The sequence below is a fragment of the Leptonychotes weddellii genome, chromosome 14 (assembly GCF_054177405.1).
Source record: "Leptonychotes weddellii isolate Sample4059 chromosome 14, ASM5417740v2, whole genome shotgun sequence".
NCBI lineage: Eukaryota > Metazoa > Chordata > Mammalia > Carnivora > Phocidae > Leptonychotes > Leptonychotes weddellii.
The window spans coordinates 51307840-51322713 of NC_138382.1; the positions used below are offsets into that span (position 1 = coordinate 51307840).

At 49.2% G+C, this 14874-nt stretch overlaps 1 protein-coding gene across 1 annotated transcript in view; it reads right to left on the reverse strand.

The window, feature by feature from the left end:
* Positions 1-14874, reverse strand: part of GABBR2 (gamma-aminobutyric acid type B receptor subunit 2) — a 341390-nt gene that overhangs the window by 81520 nt on the left and 244996 nt on the right. Inside the window, exons 8-9 of the mRNA XM_081803256.1 lie at positions 13213-13273; positions 866-946 (exon numbers count right to left, since the gene is read on the reverse strand). Coding sequence (XP_081659382.1) covers positions 866-946; positions 13213-13273 — 142 coding nt within the window. The remainder of the gene's footprint in view (positions 1-865; positions 947-13212; positions 13274-14874) is intronic.

Here is a 14874-nt window from a genome sequence, read left to right on the forward strand (position 1 = left end):
CACACACAATGCACCTGAACTGGGTTAGAACCCAGTCCTTGGGGGGACACGGAGTCCTGCTGCTCCGAAGAGCATCCATGCATTCATTCAGCCAGCCAGGCGTCTGTTTGTTTGTTTTCCCAACAACCGTGTTCTCTGTGGAATCACCTGTTCATTCATTTATTCACCCACCCAGTCATCCCCTCAGTTGATCAGTCATGTGTTTAGTTTTTCATCAAATATGAACCTTCGACATGTGTCAGACCCTGGCTAGCATTAGGAGTTTAAAGTCAGATAGGATCCAGTCAGGGAGCTCATGGTCTAACAACCTAGAAATTTCCATGCAAAAGACAGTGACTATGGGGAAGGCAGAGACAAACACTGAAAGCCAAGACAAGGGAGCCATTAGCTCAGCTGGGGGCAATCGGGGAAGGCTGCACAGAAGAGTGTCATTTGATTTGGTTCTAGAAGCTGAGGAAGAGTTCTCCCGCAGAAGAAGAGGGAATGATCTTCAGGAAGACCAGCCGGTAGACAGGCTTTATTTCAAACCCAACCAAGTCGTTTCTCCCAGTAGGAGACAGATCTAAATTTAGCTGGGTCACATTTAAACAGAATTACTCCTGGCTATGGACTGGTTTAAATGTAGATGCCTGGGTAAGAGACAGCACGCCATGCAAATTTCAGTGACCTATCCCAGGAGCGGGAAGCCAGCTCCCATGTGAGTGATGGGGACCCTGTGCTCAGTGAGTGTATGTGTTGAGAGGAAAGGAGGTTCCCTCTTCCCCAGGAAGCCAAAGACTCCGAGCTTGACCCCAGCCCTCAGACAGTATCTGACCTTGGGAGCAATTGAGCAGGCCCCCTCCTATGAGAAGCCCACCTGCCTTACCTTGGAACCTGATAGTGTCGTTGATGATCTCCAGTGTGTCAGCCACAGCGTTGTACTCTCCCACCTTCACCTCCCTGCTATCTGTGGGGAACAAGAGACAGGGGCTGGTTAGATGGAGTCCCGTGCCTGTGGCTGGCTGTTCCTGTCGCAGCTCCTGCACCCCCACAGGCCCTGGCTACATTCTCACAGGCTTTCCTTTGCCCCAGGGCCTTTTCCGGGTAGAATCGCAAAACCTCCGATTGGATCTGGGGTGGGACAGACGCCCTCTCACCCCAGCGCATCCGCTGGTGATCCCCCCCCCCACCTTTGCTATATGCCTTGTGGATGGAGGCCTACTCCCTTCATAACGGACTCGTCTGTTACCAAGTCCTTCCTGGTCATTGGGCTGAACGGTCTCTGTAACTTTCCCCTGGTCTCTGGCTCTGTCATCTAGGACCACACAGACCGCTTCGGCTCCCTCTGCTCCAGGACAGCCCTAGAGACTTGAAGACACAGACAGATCATCCCCCTGGTGCCAGCCTCCAACCTCACCTTACAGAATATCATTTCTAATTCAGCCCTCTCCAGGTTCCTCCTTGGGCCACGCCACACAATGTCACTGTGTCTGAGAGAGTGTAGACTCAAGGACTGACCAACATACTTCTTTAGGCATGATCTGGTCAGCAGCAAGTACAGGGGATTATCCCCTCCTTCATTTTGCACATTATATTCCTCTTAATGCATTCTGAGGTGGAATTAGTATTAGTGAAGCCGGACGTGCTCATGGATCATAAGACTGGTGAGGGTGGAGGTGTCCTTGGGTCTGGAGACAGGGGAGAGGTCTGGGCTGGGGAGAGAGTTGGGGCCATCAGCATGTGAACTGGGAGTTGGAGCAGGGGGCAGGGAGGAGATCCCTTGGGACAGTGCCAAAGAGCAGAGAGGACCAAGGGCAGAATCCTGGGGAGCGCCAACCTCTCGGCGGCGGGGGTGGGGGGCGGTTGGGCACGGCAAGGATGCTGCAAGGAGACTGGGAAGGACTGGCCAGGGTGCCGGGAGTAGGGTGGCAGGAGAGAGTGGGCATCACGGGAGCCAAGGAAAGGGACAATTTCACAATGAAGCTGGCTAGCAGTGTCAGATGTCACCGAGAGACTAGAACAACAAGCCCCTTGAGCAAGGGGTTAATGGATTTGGTGTGTGGGGGGACTGGTGACCACAGACAAAGCAGGTCTGGGGAAGCAGGACCAAAGGCAAAGGTTGTGGAACTAGAGGGTGAAGCCCGCAGGGCTGAACAGGCTTTGCCAGGGCTGGGGAGTGGGCGGGGAGAACCACTGAGGAGTCACCGAGCCTGGACAGTGTGCCTGGACCTGTGCTGGGAACTTTCTGTGCCTTGTCTTGCTCGGTTCTCACAGCTGCAGCTGGTGGTTTCGGTCCCACCACACAGATGAGGAAACTGAGCTCGGCGGCTTGTGCCTTTCCTGCCACTCCACCGATTCTAAGAGTAGAGCCCGGCCTCGAACTCGGGATGTTTCCCACAGACCATGCTCTTTGCTGACATGGGGCTGCCTCGATGGGATCCCTGAGTGGTGACAGTTCCTGCCAAGCTGCCCCCTCCGTGTAGTAACTGCAGAGAGGCACGCCCACGTGCCCACCCGCAGGGCAAGCGGGTCCCCAGAGCTGCAGATGCTGGGCCTCCAAATGCCCGGAGGTTATCAAGTGACACGGCTGCGGGAACTCCGAATGTGCGCCCAGAAGACCCACCGGCCGGCTGGGGCTCTGGCTCTCAGGGAATTTCTTTGCAGAAATGCAGACGCGCTGCTCGTCCCTTATAAACATTTGGGAAGAGGAACAGAGAATCCCATAGGCCACACTTCCGCCTGTGTTCTTTTGACTGTGGGGTGGAAAACAGGGTTGTCAAAGCCACTTCCTTCCCACTACAGTGGTCTTCCTGCCCCTTTGCAGGTGGCTGTCGCCTGCCTGGATCACAGCTCCTAAATGTCACATTAACAGACTCTGCTGGGAGCTCCAGCATCCCTGCTCTGGCCTTTTGAAGTCCTCAGCCCCAATCAGCTCCTGCCGCTCAGAGGAGGAAGCCCTGATTTATTTATCTGGTGTGGGGAGGCAGCTCATGAAATATGCAGGCTGATTGGAACAAATCACCAGGAGCCGGGAAGTGATGTGGCTGGCGCCCCACTGCACCCCCAGCCACACAGCCTGCCCCCCCGACTGACATACCCTGATGGACTGTCCCATGGCACCAAGAGGAACTGCCGACTGGCTGGGGCGCACATACTTGGCTTCCCAAGACAGCTATCATCACCAGAATCTCTCCCTGGGGTACTGCTTGGGGGCTCACAGGTGCGTCACATGTTCTTGCATTGAAGGCTCTTGGCAAACCATGAACTGGGCATGATTTGCCCCCATCTGTAGATGAGGGAGAAGCCTCACAGAAGTTAAGTGAACGCTCAGAGCCATGTGCTGGGCAGTGACCAAGTGGGCACTTGAACTGAGCTCCCTTAGCTCTGAACTCAGACCACTTTCACCACCCATGCTGAGCAGAGTTGTTGGTCACTCAGCCCACATTTATGGAGGGCCTACTGCATGCCAGGCCCAGCCTCAGGTACTTCCTGATAAAGAATCCCTCAAAAGCATCAGTGTGGGTGGTGAAAGATGAGGTTCTGTCCTCACCCTTGACCAAGGTCGCCTTGGACATCTGGGCACTGAGGCATGCTTGTGCTAAATCCCTTAATCACTCATTCATTCATTCATTCATTCACTCATTCATTCAACAAACATTGACTGGGTGCCTATTATCTGCCAGGCTCGGGGCTGGAGATACAAAGATTAAAAAAATTTTACCAGGCAGGTAAAATTATTCTCATCTGCAGATACTATTTCCCTCCAGCCTGCCCTTTGTTAGCAGGTGGCTGCAGCTGGAAAATGGGAACTTTCAAAGTGGCCATGAGGATTAAAGAGGCAAATATGGGCAGTTTCTGGCTTACAGCCTAACTCACAGTAAGTGTTCAATAAATTGTAGTTTGCCTCGTGATAAAAGTAACTGAGCTATTTGCTCGGTCCCCAAATACTCCCTAGGTTTTTTTAATGCCATGGTTCCCCATAATGGTCCCTCTGCTTGGAAGGCGGCTTTCCCCTCCCTCTACCAACATGGCCCAATCCTACACCCACCTCTTCCAGGAAGCCTTCTCTGAGTACGTAGCTCCCCTCTGAGCACCTCAGTTGCTGTGGGCTGAGGGCATGGGTGACAGCTCCTGGTGTTGGAGCTATGACCTAGGTGTACCCAGGCCTCATGATTCCTATCAGCCAGTTAGTTCCTGAGCGGGCCTTGAAGCCTTGCATCTGGCATCCTTAGGTAGCATCGAGTCTCATCCCCTGTCCTCTACCCAGGACCCCTCCCGGGTCTGCAGGTAGAAGGATGGTGCCCTCTGTGTTCTTCCATGGCCCAGCTGGTGGCCCAGCTGGTGGTGACCATGATAGGCACCCAGCACTCTCAATGTTTAACTCTTGGGTTCCTTGCTAACTCACAAACAGCGTTAACCACCCAATGGATACAGACTGGGCCTTGCAGACTGTGGATCAGGGGACAGGCTAGGAAGACCCACCAGGGGGTGGGGGTAGATGAAGGAATTGAGCAGAGGGCTGCCGTCCTGCCCCACAACTCTGCCGCAGCTTGCCACTGACTCACTGTGTGGCCCTGGACAGACTGTCTCTTTCTCTGGCCTGAGTTTCTCCATCGGCAAACTGCACAGCAGGGCTTCCAATGGTTCCCAGTCCCGGCCGGGCATTAGTATCACCTGGGAACTGCTGGAAAATACATACGTCTGAGTCCTAATATGGATCCATTATATTAGAACCTCTGGGGGGCTGAGGGGTGGGTTCTGGGCGGCAGTATTTTTAAAAGTCCCCTAAGTCGATCCTAACACACAGTCAGAGTTGAGTACCACTAGATTTGACTGAAGGCCCTTTAATGCCGACAGTTTCTGTGCTAAGAGCCTAAAAATAGTATGGAATAAGAGAGCCCCTCTCCCGAAGAACAATGCTGCTTCCTCGTTGTGGGGCAAAAAGAAGTGTTCTCTTTAAAAAACCCATTCTTTATTTCAAATTTTAGATTTGGATGATACGTAAAGGAAATAGGTCCTATTGGTGAAAATTAGGCTGCCAAAAAAAGTCCAGTCTGAAAATATTCACTGGCTGTGGGCCTGAGAGCATCCACGAGATGGCTGGGAGACAGCTTCCGTCAGTGATTCTACCTCCTTCTGGGACCGCAACCCTTAGGCGGGAGAGCCAGTTACAGGGTCTCTTGCATTAGCTGGGTTCTACTCCCCTCACCCTTAACTGTCCATTAGTCCTCAACTGGCTCTAGATCCGAATGGAGGGAGGTATATGTGTTCTTTAAAGTTTAATGGTTACAAACACACACACTCAATGTATGACTCCAAGGTCTAAAACACAGGATGGCCTTGACTCAACAAAAATAAAATAAAAAATGCTATAAGTGATTCCATTCTAGGCCCTCCTAACAAAATCCAAAACGCAGGGAGAAGAGCGAGCTCTGGCTGGTAGACAGGACCCTCGGAGCTAGTCTTGGCTTTGCCGTCACTTCAGTGAGGAGCCCCCAGGAAGTCCTGGCCTCTGCCTGGGTCTTGCTAAAGCGAGTGGGCTGGGTGGGGAGATCTCTGTGGCCTCCACCTCTTGCTCGATGATTCTGCAATTGCTTTGAAAACCTGCCTCACAGGTCCTGCCTCTGCCTGGGGGCCACACAGCACATGGACTCCTGCTCCTGCTGGTTCTTCAGAGGTGGGAACGTGGCGATCACGGGCTTTGATTCTGCTCTTCTCCAGGTGGCCAGCCCTTCCTCAGGAGTGATCCCCAGTCTGGTCACTGCCTGTGGACAGGCCCTAGAGGGTGACTCTCCTGTCACTGGGTGAGGAGCAGAGCTGAGCAGCACCTCTCAGCAGCACTCCTTGGCCTGAATCCTGCACACACTCTTCTCTGTCTTCATAAACAATATGTCACTGCCACATTTGTAACAAATTAACGTCACTGACCTTTGTTTGGAAATTTTTAACAGGCCGGGTGGACACTGGCCAAATGGCTTGGGAATATGATAACCCTGCTAAGGGCAGATTTGTCTGTTGACTTAGGTTAACTGGGCCAGGGGCAAAAGCTAAGTATCTGGGGTTACTCAGGACATATATAAACACAACAGGTTATTTGCACCTAGAGCACCTTTTGTCTCCGCTTCTCAGCTAACTTCCCACTGGCCCTTCAGAATCCCAAACTCGGGTGCCTGGGTGGCTCAGTCGTTAAGCGTCTGCCTTCAGCTCAGGTCATGATCCCAGAGTCCTGGGATCGAGTCCCACATCGGGCTCCCTGCTCGGCGGGAGGACTGCTTCTCCCTCTCCCACTCCCCCTGCTTGTGTTCCTGCTCTCGCTGTCTCTCTCTCTGTCAAATAAATAAAAATCTTTAAAAAAAAATCCCAAACTCAGGGATAGGAAAGAAAACTCAGATGCTTCCTCTCCCAGGCAGCCTTCCTAGAATCTGCCAGGTGGAGGCAAGTGCCCCTCCTCTGAACGCCCTTACCACGTATCACACCCACTTGAGGTCCTACGTCTGTGCTCCCCCCACCCCCAACCAGGAGCTCTCTGAGGGCAGGGGCTGCATCTTACCCAGCTTGGCACCTCCTGTGCCCAGTCAGGAGCTGGCATGCAGGTGCCAGGAAATGACTCTCAGGAAACTTAAAAAGCCCAAACCATGGAGTGGCGGGGGGAGAAAGGAATTTATCCACATCAAAATTAAGAACTTCTGTTCAACAAGGACTTTAAGTCTATAGACAAGTGACTGAATGGGAGAAGGTATTTGCAAAGCCTAAAGGTAAAAGGGGACTAATATTTAGCGTACATAAGGAACGCTAGCAAATCAGTAAGAAAAAGACAGTACCCTCAAAATAAAAGTGGTCGAAGGATCAGAAAGATCAACAAATGGCTGACGAGCACAGGAAGAAATGTCCAAACCTCATTAGTGGTCGGAGAAATGGTATTTAAGACTACAGTATGATATTACTTTATGCCTTTAGCCTGGCAAACAACGAGTGAGCCGGGGACTGGCAAGTGTTGGTGGGAGGAGGGACACAGGAACCCCCATGCTGTGGCAGTGGAGACAGGTGTGGGCACTGAAAGAGCCATCTGGGATCTTAGGCATGTTCAGTGTTCACACACCTTCCCATCCAACAGTTCTGCTCCTGGACGTTTGTCCTAAAGAAACGCCCAGTTGGGTTCAGAAGGGGACATGTACAAGGACACTCATTATTTCTATGGGTAGGGAGTTGCAGGTGGCCTGGGTAGCTGTCACTGGCAGAGTGGATGGGTAAAGCATGATCAGCGCAAGGCATGGCTCAGATGTACCCACAGGAACATGGAAGCATTTCCAAAAAACAAAGCGCTGAGTGGGGAGGGAAAAAAATAGAGAAAGAAATAGAAGATACATAATCCAGTTGCACAGACAGAAATAAAAATATATGCCTACGAAAGAGCAATCCATATTTTGTAAGGACATACCAACACAATATATGCATTAAACACTTAGAGTGTTTGCCTTTCCCTGCGGGATGAGCGCAAATGCTTGAAATAGGCCACAGACAAACAAGCGAGAAGCAAGACAGTACTTTTCTCAAGAAATTCTGGCGGGGCCGCGGATCTGGGGTTATGGTCATGAGTGCCCAGGAGAGGAGCAGGAAGCCCACGGTTGCCATGGTCCTTCTCTGTGCTAGTCACCGAACCGTTCATAGCTTCATGTCATGGAATTCTCACCATCCCTCAAGGCTAAGAAAATGATCCCCTTTAATTTTACTATTTTAAACTGAATGCTGAAATGAAGGCTTTAGAGAGATCAAGCCACAGGACCTAGTTAGTAAGGAAGAGACATGTCTGCTTCAAGGCTCATTTACATGCGAGGGGATGAGTTCTCCATCACTGGAGGCATTCAAGGAGAGGTAATGCTGCAAGAGAAAGTCACGGCTCCCTTCAACATGGAGAGTCTATGGCTCAATGAAACACAAGGTCTGCTAAATAATTCTTTTTCAGGCTACCTTCCTTGGGCTCTCTGAAACATAAGGATCATGGATCATGAAGGCTCAGAAGTGTCAGGGTCAGGCTCCCAGCCTCAAAGAGCCCACATACATGTGTGTCATCCCATTTCTGCTGACCCACAACCCTGCCAGGGTCTCTTGCGTTTCAGCCGCCCATGTCTCCACTCTTAATTATATCAAGTCGAGTGGCAGTTGGACGACCTGGCCTTTCTAGACCTTTGTCTAGATGAAGGGAGCTACAATACGTGCTTTGACAGAAGGAAAAGGACATTAAAAACCGGCCTCAAGCATCTCAAACTAGAGTCAAACTAGCTCCGAAAGTTTTCTAGTCAGTTCTGGGAAATCATCTTCCTGCTTTTATAGACCCTGGCACTGGGCCAGAAAAATTATGAAGCCCCCAGGGGGCAGGGACTGTATCTTATTCAACTTGGCTTCCCTCAGAGGACTTGGTAAAGCGCCTGGCAGATGCTCAGGAAATGTGCACTGAATAGAACAGTATCTGTTACCCCAAAGACCAAACGGTAGTTAATGTCTGCAAATGGGGAGGACAAGCCTACATTTCACTAGGTACCTTCTGAATGACAATCATGCTGTTGGAGTGATGCAAGACCCCGTGCCTTCAAATCAGGTGCTGAAATAGAAAAGTCCGAAGTCTGAGCCCTTTATGTTGCACAGAAGCCGTGTGAAATTCGAGCACATTATCGCTCACCAAGACTCTGACAAACAGGCCTAATGAAGGCAGGGCCGGTGAGCGGGCGAGCGTGCAGATGCTGAGAGCTCCCAAAGAACAGCACAAACAAGGCTCTAATCATGGCTTCACTCAACTTCCTTCCCTGCTGCAAATTCTGAACGATGTTTAGACTTCGGCAGGAACATGGATTCTTTCTTCTCTTGAGGGAAGAAAGAAGCCAATTCCCTGGCATTCATGCTCACATACACGTGGTTTAAAGGCAGTCAGCACCAGCATGGGCAGGGGGAGGGCAACTGAATGTGGAGTCAGAAGGGGTTTAGGCCTTGGCCCTCCTGCAAGGTGTGTGGCCAGCAGGATGCCAATGTCGGCTTCTGACCACAGGTATGTCACTCAGAATTGTACCTGAGACAAGAGTAGGAGGACACGGAATTGATTTGGGAGGTGGTCTTGCGGCACACTCAAGAAGTGTGGGGAGGTGAGACAGGAAAGGGAAGGGAGCCAGTCTGGGGGCATGCATGAGCAGGTTTCTGGGTGGGCAACTGAGGCACGATTCCATTGGGGACCCCTGGAGACAGAGCAGAATATACCTTGCAGTTGCCCCACCCAAGAGGAAGGATGCTGGGTGGTTTATCCTCTGCTTCTCTCTCCTCCCTGGCACAAGGTGTCCCTGGAAGCACCAATTCCCTGACATATGGCCTACTCCTTGCATAGGGTGAGGGGTGCAGGTGCTTTTCATGAGGCATTTGTTCTGGAATTGTGGATGCTCTGGGAGTATGGATGTGTCATTGACGGCATCTCCCACCTACCATCTACATTGTCCTGCTGGGAGTTAAAAGCTACGAAAACAATGGATCGCGGATTACCACATCAAAAACCAACGATGTATTGTATGGTGACTAACATAACGTAATAAAATTAAAAAAAAAAAAAAAAGCTTTGGGAACCCCTGAAAACAATGTAAATGGAGGGAAGCTGGGAGTGAGGAAGGTCATTCTTAGGGATCTGAAACCCTCCTTGGATTAAAAATGCCTCGGTCTCAAGAGGGGCCGGGGGGCTAACCCTGGCACATTATTTTAGAACAGTCCTGTTGACAAGACACATGGTTTCTCCAGCCTGAAACAACAATGGCCACCATCTTGAATTAGCTTCCGCTCACATTCTGCTGTCAAGGCTAACTGCTGTTTGCCAGACAAGTCACCAGAAACCACAAATAAATGAAGATGTTCTTAAATTTCTACAAGTCCTATCACCAACGAATCCAGTAAACATTACCAAGAGCCAGCCAGGAGCCAGGCATCATGTCAGTAATGGGACGTGCTTCCCAGGCTTGAGAAGCCATAGAGCAAAATCTCATTTGGCCCTTTCCCCAGCCCCAGGAGCTGGGCAGGGCTGGCTTTAGTGTCACCCCATTTTCCAGAGGATTAAGCTGAGGCTTAGGGAGATGAAGTAACTTGCCCAGGGTTACACTGCTGCTGAGTTTCAGAGCAAGGACTTGAACCCAGGTCTTTTGCCTCCGGGTTAAATCAATAAACTTGCACTGGGGGCCTACTGAGCGCCAGGTGTTTGTGCTACCCTACAGCCGTGGAATCAAGAAGTGCAGGGCCATGGCTTCTTGGCTCCCCTTTTAGTCTTCTTCCCAAAGCTACCTCCCATTTCCAACTCATCTGTGTTTTAGTTTTGCAAAGGAATTAACGGAGCCTCCGATGCAATGCTTCCTCTACGGTAGGTAAAAGGGTTCGGAAGGCCCTGCACAAATAAAGAGCTGAAAGAGCATCGCGTGAGGTCTTCAGAGGAAAGGTGGGATGGACCAGCTTCCAAGATCAGGTTAGTGAGCTTTGAGACAGCCTGGGTGTGAGTCTCGAAGCAGCCCCTGCAAAGGGATCCTCCACCACCGGGGCTGACTGTCAGTGAGCCAGCTCTGCTGTTCACTGTCCCCTCTAAAGATGAGGCAGGAGGTGAGGGAGAGACAAGCAGACAGGGAGAGAGGTGGTGTGAAGGACATGGCAGAAAACAACACGGGGCTCTATTTAGAAGCCTTTTTGAAAGGCCCACGGCATGAGGCAATTCTCGGGGTAAATCCTGGAAAGTCCCAGAAAACAGAGTCCGGGCCAGCCCAGGGAAGCATGGGCCCAGAGAAGGGAAGGAATGAACTCACCATCCCATGGTGAGTCAGGGTCTCCCCCAGGAAAGTCCCTTCCCCTGTCTGGGCCTCAGTTTCCATTCTGTGAAACGAGATGATAACCAGGCACCCTCCCAGGTTGGGCAACCTGCTCAATAATTCAGCGCCGCTCCATCCTGGCAGACAATGCACCTCTGAGACCCTCTATATTTGGAAAACTAACTCTTGTGAGGACACGAACATGCCCCCAGCATTCTAGTGGCTCATTTTAGTCCCGAAATAACACAGAATCCCTCTGTCAACAGGATCAATGTTTGTTTTAAAAACATATAAAGAGAAGCATGTGCAGGTTCAGCTCTGATGTTCACTAAAAACTGGGCACAGATGTGGTGAAGGGAAAACATTCAGGTGTAGGTGTGCTTGTGAGCACAAGGGGAAAGCTGAGGTCCCATCTTAGCTCTGCCACTAACCAGCTTGTGTCCCGGGGCGGGGGGGAACACCTCCCTCCCCTGGGCCCCAGGATCATCTCTTAGACTCTGCTGTATCTGACATCCTACATATGGCTAAGTGTGGGGAACAGCTATAAAGGGCAGGCAGACATAAAGGCACCTGGGGGTTTCAACACACCAAGAGAATCTGGATTTGTTTCAGAAAAGTGTCATAATTTTTTTGACACAGTGCTAATCATAATTGCTGCTACTTGCTGAGCAAGAAATATATGCACATATTTCTATGTGTTATCGAGTTCTTTCCACATTCCGAGAAGATAGGTAGGATTATATTCCTATTTCACAGATGAGGACTTCACACAGGTGAAGTTACTTGCCTAATGTGCTACATCAACTTGAGCTAAGGTAGGTCAGACCCACTCTGAACTATTGTTTGCTCCATTGCTTTCCTTATAAATGCCCAAAACTGGTCACTGGAGTTGGTGTCTAATCCTAACATATGAAAAAAAAAGGCAATAAAATTGGCACGCACTTGTAGCTGTGATCGGCCAATCAATATTTTATAAAATATTCTCCTAGAATGATATAATTTGAGAACTGGAAATGTGACAAGAGAATTTAGTTACAATCACTCAAAAAAAAAAAAAGTAAGTATCTTTGCCAAGATGCTTACTTGGTTCAACCAATGAAGAAACAAGACTTAACAAATGGGAAAATAATTACATTTGCCGAAAATTACATCTTTCGCGCATGCCAGAGAGCTGACATGCGTTTCAATTACCTGCCACGGGAAGACGAATGGGTAAATCTACAAGATTGCATTACTGAGCCACAGTACCGAACACCTCTCCTCATTGAGCTAAATCCAGTGGGATTTGTCTGAATGAACCCGAATAACTCGATTTCATTTCTTGCTTTCCCCTGGATGACTTTGGGATCTGACGCAAAGTCACTGCTCTTGTTCCTGGATTTTTCCAGAAACATCCAGATGCTGAAAAACACTGCAGTGAAGAACGGTGCATCTCGTGGTTTTGGCTAACGACCCTGCTGATGGCCGTACCGGGCTGCATGGAGGTGTCTACCTGGAGGAAAGCCCAGCCCCGCTTCTCACAGATGCCCTGTGGGCTCTGACAAGCCCCTGCCCCTCTCCGGGCCTCTACTTCCACCTTGCCCACTTGAGGAAAGTGGTCTGGAAGGTTTCTGAGCCCCTTCCAACATGGACACCAGGAAAGTCCAAAAAGCGACCTGGTTTCTTAGAATAAAAATTAAGGACCTGTTACAAGCACGTGGGGGATGATTATGGGTTAAAAGAGATTAAAGAGAAATAGCAACCAGCCATTGTGTGGGTTCTCCCACAAATTGTAAAGACATTTTGGAGATAATCAGAGGATCAACACAGACTAGAAATGAAAGGATATTAAGAATCATTGTTAAATGTTTTAGGTAGGATAATAGTATCATGGCTATGTTTTGAAAAGTCCTTATCTAGTAGGAATGCATACTGCAGTATTTATAGATTGAAATGAGATAATGTCTGGGAGCTGCTTTAAACATTATAGCAAAAAAAAAAAAAAGGGTGCAGTGGGTGAGTAAAGATAAAGCAAGATTGGCAAAATGTTGATGATGGTTGAAGCCAGGTGATGGGTACATGGGGTTTATTATGTGGTCCTCTCAACTTTAGGGTCTGTTTGAAAATTTCTATCATCAAAAACAAAAATAATGCAAGCTTTTTCAGAATACTGGAGGGGATTGAACCCCCACCCTCATACTTCCATGAGCCTCTCAGAGTCACGTGGGGAGACTGAATAGCCTGAGAAGTCATGCAGTTGAGAAAAATATTCTAAGTTGAAAATAATGTTTTCACAGAGAAGTGTTTTCTATTGACTCTGCTTTCTCTTATCTGGAACATCATACTTTCATTTCTTTTGATGTATTTTATTGCAGAAACACAACATCCCCGAATATAGAATTCATCAACTAGAAAGAATAAGCACCAGAAAGCCTACCTTGAAATTGAGTAAATTTAATGGTCCCCATTCTCTCCCCATTCCGGAACACAACTTGACCCTAAAAACAAAACAACACAAACAAGAACAAAAGAGAAATGCCATATTAGCTCAAACACTACTGATCTCAACTGCAATTCGTAAGTGGTACAATGTGATTACTAATATTGGGGAAAAAAATAGATTCCCGTGGGGCTGCAGATGCAAAATTAAACTAACTGTTTTAAAACTGGTTGTGACTTTACCTGGTTAACTGGAGGAGAACAAAATCAATAACAGAACTAACACATGTGAATTAAAGCTGAGCTATGTGTCATCATTACCACTGTGATCATCCATGAAACCCCCACGTATCCTGTGTTATCTTGAGACAAGGTCTTCCAGGGTGCTAGAAAGATGGAGGCAGAGATGAGGCCCACGGGGCCTGGCCCTGACTCTGCTCCTGGTCCTCACCCATTAAGATGCGTGGCTCTGCTGAGGCTGTTTGGCGTGAGAACCAGAAGGGGGCTGGAGGTCAGTTAGTATTTCTTATTAAGGACAGAGAATGTTTTTGTAAGTTCTTCCTGAGTGGTGACATCAGCCCCAATTATAAATGGGCTACGGGGCAGCACAAAATGAAGGTTCTTGAGCCAGCGAGGCCTGTGTGTCACAGGCAGCTGAGCATCCCTCGTTAGGGGCCCCGGGGGCTCCAGACGGCATCATCTGCAGCATCTGCCTTGCTGGCTGATACCGGGCTTCCATATGCTGCGCTAAATAAATCGGGAACATAAAGAGGGGGTGGGATCTCTCCTTGCTAATACACGACCCATCAAAATTCTGTAACCGTGCCAGGAAATCGACACGTTATATCAATGAATCTTTTTGACAAGCTCGAGTGGAAAGGGGGATGATCCTCATTTTACAGATCAAGAAACTGAGACCAAGAGAGGTTATGCGCTCTGTATTAGGTCCTGTAGGTGAGGCTGCTGGGAGTCAGATCCAAGTTTGATTTTAATGCCCAGGCCATTTCACTACAGCATGTTGCTCCTCAGCCAGAAATAAATTCCTTTCTCTCTTTCCATTACCGTGCAATTAGGAAAAGCAATGGTCTTAAAGGGACACCGCTTTACTCTCACTATGCTCTTACGTCATCAGGTCATAGCATAGACGATACTTCAGATCCCACTCAATGCTCAGGACAAAGTGCCAAGAAGTATCTTCCCTAGGTGGAAACCCAAAGTCTGAGGCCCTGCGGCTTTTCGAACAAAGAGAATCACTCAACCTGATCTCAGAACGAGAAGCACCTCAGAAGGCCACTTTGACACCTCTTTGAAATCCTGTAGACAGCCGCAAGAACTTTCAGTTTGAAAGTAATGGCCAGCAAATTCCATATTATTCAGGTGATGGCACGCAATTCCCGGGAGTGTGAAAACACTTCAGTGTAAGGTGAGATGGACGCTGTGATTTGATTTCTAGGGATGATTGAAAAACACAGAACATTGTGCAAAAGGCTCACTTTTATGCAAATAGAGCACTTTGCAAAGCTGGGAAAGACACAGACGGCGGGGGGGGGGGGGGGACAAGGAGGACACTTCTTGGTTTGATGAAGGTGGGGATCTAATTTGCCCACCTCCTGCCACGCTCTGAGGAACTCCAAAGGCTTCTAGATATAAAATGTGGACA